The sequence below is a fragment of the Sinocyclocheilus anshuiensis genome, unplaced genomic scaffold (assembly GCF_001515605.1).
Source record: "Sinocyclocheilus anshuiensis isolate Anshui unplaced genomic scaffold, SAMN03320099.WGS_v1.1 scaffold369, whole genome shotgun sequence".
Taxonomy (NCBI): Eukaryota; Metazoa; Chordata; class Actinopteri; order Cypriniformes; family Cyprinidae; genus Sinocyclocheilus; species Sinocyclocheilus anshuiensis.
In genome coordinates, this window is record NW_015540935.1 from 2,064,611 (window position 1) to 2,075,347 (window position 10,737).

The window sequence follows — 10,737 nt, forward strand, 5'->3', positions numbered from 1 at the left end:
GCACGCACACACACACACACACACACACACACACAACAAACAACAACAAAAACGTAATCTCATGCCCTTTTGACTCACTTCATTCTGTGGAACACTGAAGAAAGTATTTTGAAGAATGTTAGTATCTAAGTTTTGGTTCCCATTGTCTCACACTATTTGGACAAAATATACAATGGAAGTCAATGGGGACTAAAACTGTTTGGTTATCAGCATTCTTCAAGACATCTTCTTTTGTGTTCAGCAGAGGAAAGAAAGTCATACAGTTTTTGAACCACATTATCATGAGTAAATGATGACAGAATTTACATTTTGGGTGGACTCTCCCTTGTTGTTCTGAACTCAGAATGTTCTTTTACCGGATTACCATCATCTTTAGGTTATTGTGTTTCACTGTTTCATTTCATAAAGTGTTATCAGTAAATAAGGAAAATTTCCAGCAGCGCTCTGCCACGATCCATTTGTCTGACTTCCCGTCTCTCCCCTGCCACCTGTCAGGGCCTGAAAATGGGCTCCAGAAAAACGAGCGTGTGAAAATTTTAATTTGGGTCATGGTCCCTGGCGCTCACACCCGTCAGCTGAGAGGAGGCAGGCTCCTACATGCGCCACCAGAGGAAGGAGTGGGAGAGGGAAATTAATAACTTCTGAGAAATGGACCCAGAGCCTCCAGGAAGCTCAGCCTTGGTTACAGCAGCATGTGTGGCGGGTGCGAGTGGAGCTGAGATTGTACATTGGAGCTGTGTGTAGGGTTCAGACATTATTATAATTTCAGGCTTTGAAGTGTCTCAAGCCGTACCAGCCACCAAAGAGCTTGGGTTCTTAACATCCCAATTTAAGATGTCAGAAACAATTTCAGTATGTTCAGGTTGATATACTACTAATTCATCCACAGAAATTGCCAACTCTTGAAAAACAAATTATGTATTTTAAGTCAATAAGAAACAGCAATTACAAACAATTTTACTTGCATATTGGGACATATTTCAGAGCAACACAGGATGTTTTCCAAAAGGTGAAGTCTTTTTTTAACTTTAGTTATTTGCTGTTATTATACAGCTCTCTGGAATACTCAATTCTGGTTGGTTAATTTTTCCATTTCAAAATTAAATTGAATATAAATATTAGATGAAACATTGAAACAGATGAAACAGCCTTTCGTTCATTACAGTCCTTTCTGTCCTCCTCTAATTTGATTATTTTCTTTTATTTTCTTTGTCAAATTTTCCACCACAGTTGTTTGCTTAATTTAAATATGAATGAAAACGGAAGTTAAAATTAATTACAGCTAAATAGTAATATAAAAACAGCAGTAATAATAATAATAATAATAATAATGCAAAATAATTTAACAAAATTACTCAAAATTACAATATAAAAAAATCTAAAGCTAATTCAAAATATGAATAAACTACAAATATAATAGACTATATAAACTAAAATTGCATTTAAATAATAGTGAAATAACATTTATGTACTCATTTATTTATAAAATAAATAAGAGTACATTCTGGTTTCTTGTTGACTTTAAGCATGAAAAACTACATTAGGTTAGTTACTTTTAGTGTTGTGGTAATGCATTAAGTAACACAAGTTACGTAATCAGATTCCTTTTTTTCAAGTAACTAGTAAAGTAACGCATTACTTTTTAATTTACAAGAGAATATCTGAGTTACTTTTTTTTCCAATTTATTGATTGACAGCTCTGGTGTTGCCATGGTGACAGAAATCAGAAGATGTTACTGCAGTTCTAAAATAAATATGAATATGCATTAATTCAGCTCACTCACAAAAAAAAAACAAAAAACAAAAAAACAGATTCAGTATTCCTCAAAATGAATAAAAATAATGCAACTCAGAATATGACGCAAACCTGCAATAATTAAATGTTAAACAACACAAATATCCTTTATGTATTTAATCCCATTCTATTAACCAGTGTCTTTGCTTCTGACCTTCGATGATCCAGTTCAACCATACTAATAAGCACAAATTACTCTAGAGTCTAGACAAACAAAAAGTGTGTTGTAATTTCTTCTTCTGCATTCTACTGTACGGACGTAAATTTACTTTCCCTTCAGCCTGAGGCTTATTCATTTCACTTTTGGTGTGAAAAGGCTTTTATATTTGCCAAAAATAGAACTTTTTTATTTTAAAAACAAACAAGCAAGCCCTGTCCAGATTTAAAAAGTAAAGCAAAAGTAACGTAACACATTACTTTCCATAAAAAGTAACCAAGTAACGTAATTAGTTACTTTTTTATGGAGTAACGCAATATTGTAATGCATTACTTTTAAAAGTAACTTTCCCCAACACTGGTTACTTTAGTAGTTAATCTGAGCAACCCACACCACCCACCAAATTATGATCCACCAAAAACTATTTAAGTATTGCATCCAATTTCCAGTCAGCATGCTGCATTCAAAGGTACTAAAATTGCCAGTATATCTAAAAGTTTCATTCTGTTGCTGTGAGTTCTCCCAGGATGCACCACTTTTTCATGTGTGACTGTCATAGCGATTCACTGCAGGCCCTGATGCTCATTCAGGCGCTGATCTGCATAAAGCCTGTCAGATGGACTTTTGATTTAAGGAGCTTCTTTTATCCTCTGTTCTCTTTAAGCCGCAGCTCTAAAGTCCGTTCCACGGGAGCGCTCATGCATACAAACCTGACAGTCAGTCTAAAAACAAACGCTCATGTTCTCTTCCAGACGATGGAGCTGCAAACTTGTTCTTCAGCGGGTTGTTGTTTGAAACAGTCAAGCGTAAGAAACTACATGCTTTAAATTTCAAATGCAGATGGAGGGCAGCTGTTGACCTTCAACTAAAGTTATTTGCAATGGGCTTCAGTAACAAAAAGTTACCATTACTGAATCATATGTGTTTTTTTTTTTGTTTTTTTTTGGTATATGCGCCATTTTCCGGGTGGAAATATACCATGGTACTACCATACAATTCTTACTCTTAAGTACTTTGTGCTACCATGTAAACTGTGGAACATGAATATGTTCATTGTATAGTACTATAGTGTGACGAGTGGGGCGGGGCCGAGAGCCGTGGGAGCTGAAGGATAAGTGAGGGGCTGTCGCGCTATTTTCAGTTTTGTGTCTTTGTTATTAAATTGTGTTTAAATGTTTGCCGGTTCCCGCCTCCTTCTTCCCGGGTTTCGGCACCAATGTAACAAAGTTCGTAGTTTGGGGAAGAAGGTGGCGGGATCCAGCGAACATTTACACATAAAACTTTAATAAATAAATAAACAAACACAAAATTAAAGTAAAAGTGGCAGCCCCTCACGGACAACTGCCACGCACAAACAGAACCAAAACAACATAAATAGTCGAGGCCTGGTCCTCTCTCATCTTGCACTGTCGTCACTCCTCCTTTTATCCTTCCGGAGCTCCTCCGTGGGACTCGAGACCGGTGAGTGGAACAGGTGTCGCTCATTATCATTTAGTCCACCGGCTCTCGGCCTTTACATGTAAATGCCTTTACATATGGTATTTCCAATTTCCTACAATCACTGCAGGGTCTTAAGGCAAAAACACTGAAAATATCTCCAATATTTAAAATATGTGGAAAAATATCCCTGTAGTAAATGTTTTATCTGTTATCTTCCATGGTATATTTCATAATTTTCTATTATAGGTCAATCTAGTAATGGGTTTAGTGCCTCTACACACACTGTTTTGACCTTTAGCTAGATTTGCTTCATGACACAGAAAAAACACATGAACTTCACATATGAAATCACATGTAAAAATCACATGTGAAATACATGTGAAACACATGGGTTTCACACAATAACACCAAGAAAATAGTCCAAAACCACATTTTTCACAATGGTTTCACATGTGTCTCACATATTTTGCGTGTGATATTAACATGTGAAGTTCATGTATTTTTTCTGTAAGAGGAAAGATATGCTGTACTTTTATTGTAAGTGGTCTTACTCACACCGCTCTGACTTCGAGAAACTGCGTCACCCGGCATGGGAGTCAGTTGTGCTAAGAAGTACACTAAAGACCTCTAGCTTACCTCATATATAGCTCTAGCTTTCCTTTGTTACACTCACCCCTATCCGGGTCATGGCACCAAATGTCCTACTTGTACCACTTTGAACAGGATTCGAACCAGTGTCACCTGGCATGAGAGGCGATTGCTCTAAGAAGTACACTAAATACTTCTAACGCAACTCTTGAGGCCAGGGAAGGATGTTAACGGATACAGCTCTTACTAGCTGTCCTTTGTTAGACTAGCCACTATCTGGGTCATGGCACCAATGTCCTACTCACAGCACTCTGAGCGGGATTGGAACCAGTGTCATCCGGTATTGGAGACAATTGCACAAAGAAGTATGCTAAACACCTCTAGCACACCTCTTGAGGCCAGGGAAGTGAAGTTTACAACTCTTATATATATAGCTTTCACTAGCTGTCCTGCCCATATCCGGGCCACGGCACCAATCTGTTACACAACCAAATGATTGGGATCCTTATTTTCATTTCTTTAACTTTACTTGTCTATTCTTGCGCTGTGGTTTCATTGAATCTGTGTGGGTTCGGGTGATGTTCTAAGTGAATAGATGTTCTTCAGTTGATAAATAAGGCCAGCCGAGCAGGAGCCTTCCTGACAGATGTTATAACAGCTTTGGGTTTATTTTTATGAATTGCAAAAATAATACAAAAAAGCAAGAGACTCAAAATGATTGTTAATGGCTGCCACCTATTTTGACATTGAAAGCTGTAATTTTGCTGAATTCCACTCTAGAAAACAACATGTCAAGCTACAGAAAAGTGTCACATCTGTGAAACACTATTAAACTTACTGTAGATCTGTTATTGTTCATACTAAATTAATTATTATTCTTCAATCTGTCATCCTGTACTGTTTGTTCTACAGACAGGAGTGAATCCTTAAATCACGTGGCTTGAGGACTATTTTAAGAAACCAGACTTTAGATTTTCACGTAGCGAATGATAAAACTAGTAAAAAAAAAATCCATATGTTCACATTGAAGGAAGGAAAAGTACAAATCTGGGTCAAAAAGGAATGAGAACAAAAGAAAGACAGCAGATAATGTGCTCAAGACATTGCGTAATCAAAGTAGTGTTACTTGTCACTGAGATGCAACACTCAGTTTTTTATGTTTGTGTCTGTGTAATATTTGTTGGGGTTTCTTTAATTTGCACCTGTTAGTTTCTCGCTGTATGTAATGTAGTTTTTGTGGTACCCTGGTGGCAGACATTAGAGGTTTAATAACTGTGTCAGTGTGATTAATAACGGTGGAGTACCCAAGCAGAGCTGCCATCATGACTGCACTGATTACACCTGCTTTAAACTACATTACCCACAGTGATCTCTGCCCTGCCCCAACACCACAGCAATCATTTATGATCACTGTGTCTAAATGTGGGCTTAGCAGGAGCTCCATCTCTGTTACCCAACACAAAGTTCAAAGTGTAATTTATGTGTATTAGTGCTGGGGATTTTTCAGTCACTCTTTCTGAAGGTTACATCATTACGGCAGTAGGTGGCAACAAGTGACTGTCTAAATAAGTGTGTCATTATACAATTCGCTCAACCATTTTGTTCAGAAACTCTGATTCGTTAAGGAATGATGCAACACTTTTGTGTACTGCTTGGACACATGTAGTTCTGTTTTATCATAAACACGGCAATTTGTGCAGTGTAACAAAATAAATAGCCAAAGGGGGTTACAGTTTATTTTAAGGTGTACATGTTACAGTGTAATTATACATATAAGTACTGAAGTAATATTAATTAACCACATGTACTTACTATATGGTTAGGATTTGGGTTTGGCTAAGGGTTACTTGCATGTAAGTATGCATAATTGATTGTTATTATAATAGTAAGTACATGTAACATGTGTAACAAGGACACCTTAAAATAAAGTGTTGCCCAAAAGTGCAACTAGAACAAACAGTGCCATGTGAATCAAGAAAATGACAATCTCTCTCTCCCTGTCTCTCTCCAGGCTCCTACATGCTGGTGAACTCTTCTCAGTATGGTGCAGGGCAGCGGGCTCAGCTCATGTTACGTCCGCTGAGTGAGAACGACACACACTGTGTGCAGTTCAGTTATTTTCTGTACAGCCGTGATGGACACAGTCCCGGGGGCCTGAGCGTGTATGTGCGGGTAAACGGTGGCTCGCGGGGAAATGCCGTGTGGAATGTTTCCGGCTCTCAGGGGCGGCAGTGGCATCAGGTGGAGTTGGCCGTCAGCACCTTCTGGCCCAGCGAGTACCAGGTGAGACCAATGTCACGCGCAAACACTCAAATGCATGTTGACTTTATGTTGCAAATTACGGGTCAAAGTCCTGTAACCCAAATTTTCAGAAAAAAAAAACAAACAAGCACAAAAAGCACATTAACTTACTTGATTATACTTTAATGTACTTCTAATTAATACTTACTGTAATTACTATTGTAATAAATTATTGTAACGTTATACAGTACAGTACCATTCAAAAGTGTGGTGTCAGTCATGTTTTTGAATTAAGTCTCTTATGCTCATCAAGCTTGCTATTTTATAAAAAAAAAACAGTAATATCATGGAATATTATTACATTTTAAATAACTGTTTTATATTCAAATATATTGTAAAATGTAATTTATTCCTGTGATCAAAGCTGAATTTTCAGCATCATTACTCCAGTCTTCAGTGTCACATGATCCTTCAGAAATCATTCTAATATGCTGATTTGCTGCTCAAGAAACATTTATAATTATTGTCAATGGTGAGAACAGTTGTGCTGCTCAATATTTGTGTGTAAACTATAATACTTTTTCTTTGATGGATAGAAAGTCCAAAAGAAAAGCACAAAATTTAAATAATTTGTAACATTATAAATGCCTTTACTGAAACTTTTGATCAATTTAATATATCCTTGCTGAATAAAAGTTTTAATATCTTAATAACTTGCTGACCTCAAACTTTTGAAAATGTATCAGAAACACTAATAAATGTTAGCCTTTCTTTGACCATGTGAAGTAAACCTAATGTTTTTGCTACTGTACCTTTAAGACCATTTATGTAAATTATTACTGTTGCGATTGGCTAACCTTCCTAATAGTTTACTCTGTTATTCATCATCAGCTGGGTCAAGTTCAGTTGCTGAATGTTCAATTTTATTAATTTATTTAAAGCAAATGCGGTCAAATGTTAGTGTTCTTTTCCTTGCAAAAACAATATATTTGCATTTAGTTTTAATGTTTTCCACCACTACTGGTGAATAGTTTTTAGTAACCCTCTGGTTAATAAAAATGTCACTGAAAAGTTGGCAAACCTGTGAAAGTCTTTCACTCCTACCTGCTTCTGGTTTCAATATACCATAAAGATTTTTGAAAAAGTAGTTTTTCTGGCTCAATTTCAATAAATGTTGTTTGGGTTGGACTGGAAAGGGAACTTTAGATGTGTCTTTTTTTTTTTTTTTCAAAAGATCAACAAAAAAACCTGTTTTCCATGGTGAATACCCTTTAAATATTGACATTTACAGTCTGACTGGGTATATACATTATTTCTTTAGAAACACCACTGTATATATATCGACAAGCACACTTTTGCCCAACCACTAAATAATCTATTATCTTCAGCTCTTGGCTCTGGTCAGCAGTGTGTGTTATTGAATCACTTGTTCTTCTGATGGTTAGCACACAGAACATTGTCACCTTGTTAAAGGCTATGATTAATAACCTGCCCCTCATTTGCTCTCCAAAAAGCCCATAATGACCAGTAAGTTGAGTATGTGTGTGTGTGTGTGTGCGTGTGTGTGTGTGTGTGTGTGCATGAGTATAGAATCAGTTGCCCCCTGCATGTGTGCATAACCCGTTTGAAAGAGGAGGTCTGGTGTGGTTTCCATAACCCTGACCCGTATCGCTCCTCTCTCCATAAATCAGAGCAGCCTTAATGAGATTACATCCCTGCCACAATCAATGCACACACATACACACACACACACAGTGCGCCACAGGGTTCCCGGACAGACAATGTGAACAAATTATCTTAGCCCTCTGGTTCTATTGCTCGCTTTCTGTCTCATTTATTTTTTTTTTCTCTGAGAATGGTGTCTGGTTTGTTCAGACGTGCTGTGGTGGAATACACATGGAATATGGTAAATTTGAGGTGTTTGGAGATGTGGAGAGGCATGTTAGTCAACTGTAGTTAGCCTGTAGTAATTGCCTGCAGTCATGTATGACACCGTAATTTATAATATGTAAGCGCATGATGAATGTTGTGTGTAATTGTGTAAAGGAACAGGGACAGACACAAATGCACATGAAGATGCAGATAAATTGCTGCATTTGTGTTGTCAAGAGCAGATAATGAGGAGCAGAGCAGAAGAATAACAAACTCTGTTCCAAAGCCTAGTCAGCTGCTTACATAGCGAGGCGTTTAAAGCGTCACAGGTGCACCGGCAATCCCAAAGATGTTCTGAAATGTAGGCAGATGCCTTCTGAAGGCCATTTCACACCAAACGCATCACAAAAAAGTGAAATGAACCACTGATGAATAGACCTTTCTCACCAAAAGCTCAAGTGAATGTGCGTCAGGTTGGAGGAACCGCAAATTCACACTTTGACACATCTTTCAGCTGTGCTGCCAAACTAACAAATAAACAAACCAAAAAATGTTTAATTAAGCCATAGTCATTTTTGGTTATTTGTATGGGTGGATTTGATCATGAAAGGTCAACAGCAAAGAAACTGGTAATTAAAGTGAGATTAAACGCACAAAGTATATTTGTAATTTTAAAGTATTATTTTAGGTTTGCATAATATGTGTTGTATTCCCCTTTGCATTTTTTTACATTTATTTAGATGAATACTGCATCTGTTTTGTGCAAACAGGACAGGTAAAGAGCATCTGTTGTGTTAAGTATTATCAGTGCTCATTATTAATAATAGTTCTCATATTTTTCAGGTGTTTGTGCTTAATATTTTTGTGGAAACCATGATACATTTCATACCGGATTCTCTGATGAATAGAAAGTCCATAAAACATCATGTATATGTGTATTTGAAATCTTTTGTAACATTATAAATGCTTTTACTGTCATTTTGATTATTTTGATTTGATTATTATTTGATCCTTCGCTGAATTAAAAAAAAAAAAAAAACTTTGAATGGTAGTGTATTATGGTTTCCGCAAAAAGTTTTTTTGTTCCATTGATAATAATTATAAATGTTTCTTGAGCAGCAAATCAGCATATTAGAATGATTTCTGAAGGATCATGTGACACTGAAGACTGGAGAAATTATGCTGAAATCACATAAATAAATTACGTTTTACAAAACATATTCAAAGAGAATTTTAAATTTTTAATTATAATACTATTTCACAATATTTAACAAATAAATGGATAAGAGTGGTGAGCATAAGAGACTTCTTTCAAAAACATTTTAAAAAATCTTAATTATTCCAAACTTTTGACTGAATATACATTCATATTTCACCCTCTCTTTCCTCCAGCCTTTCATTCTGTAATCCGTGTTGGTCTGACCTGTTTGTTTCTCATCCCTCTCACGCTCTCTATCTCTCTCAGTTATGGCTCACGGGTCACTAGAAACCTCTCGGGCATCTCCACCCGGCTCACACAGATTAAATCAATTCACATATGCTCCCTTTGGGTGACAGCGGATGAAAGAGAGAGGAAAATAAATGAATGAAAGATAGAATGGAGGAATGAGAGAGCACATGAGTGCTACATGAGTACCCGAGTGGGTCTGTAGAGATGAGATCAGCAGTCAGGCCCATGGGGCGGCAGCTTCTATTAAGGATATCATATCCCCCTCCTTCTAATCCTACCTGGAAAAACAAAAAGGATAATTCGACTCCAGCACGCGCTGTCACCACTACGACTGGTATAGAGTTCTCCCTATGCGGCTGATACAATGCATTTGTGTAACCACTTTGAGCAGTTAGCTGCCAACTAAGGGCTCTATGGATGTCAGGCTTATCAAGCTGTGTAGATGCTTTTCTTTAACATAGAGTTTCCTAAAAGTCAAGCTCCACCTAAAGGGATTCCGATTCTGATAGTCAGTGTGTGAGGAGGGAAAAACTAAACACATTTTGAATCATGCGGAATTTAATCTTACTTTTAGAAACTAAAAGCAGGAACAATATACAAGCAAAGTGATAGTGAGAAGAGATGGAAATGGACTCGTAACTGAGCATGCAAACACTCCACTAGTTTACGTCTTTAACATGCTAATTAGTTTTACATTTGGTGCAATCCAGCCTTAATGTTTTAAACTAACATACGAATATACAATTTCAAAAAACTTGAATTGTTGCAACCCAGTAGTACTATGCTATGGGGTATGTTTTGCACACTTTTATGAACAGTTATTAACAGACTGTTTTTTTTCTTCTTCACGTGTCACAGAAGCATGTGAATAGAGTAGTCTGCAAAATTAGTATCTGTGTGAAGAACAGCCCTCATCTCTAAATTCCATGACTGCCAGCAAAACATATTCTACTGTTAAGTGTTTAGTTTAGAATTCAGGGTAGGGTCGCACCAGCCATTCGTAAGTTCTTACACTCTAAAAAATGCTGGGTTAAATACAATCCAGTGCTGGGTAAAATAGGGACAAAACCAGCAATTGGGTTGTTTTGACCCAGCGGTTGGGTTAAATGTTTAACCCAACCTTCTGGGTAGTAACCCAACCGCTGGGTCAAAACAACCCAATTGCTGGGTTTGTCCCTATTTTACCCAGCACTG

General features: G+C 37.1%; 1 protein-coding gene across 1 annotated transcript in view; it reads left to right on the forward strand.

Annotated features, from left to right (window-relative positions):
• The window catches only part of LOC107689562 (receptor-type tyrosine-protein phosphatase U-like), a 286,005-nt gene that overhangs the window by 119,223 nt on the left and 156,045 nt on the right, over positions 1-10,737 (forward strand). Inside the window, exon 3 of the mRNA XM_016487583.1 lies at positions 5,992-6,263. Coding sequence (XP_016343069.1) covers positions 5,992-6,263 — 272 coding nt within the window. The remainder of the gene's footprint in view (positions 1-5,991; positions 6,264-10,737) is intronic.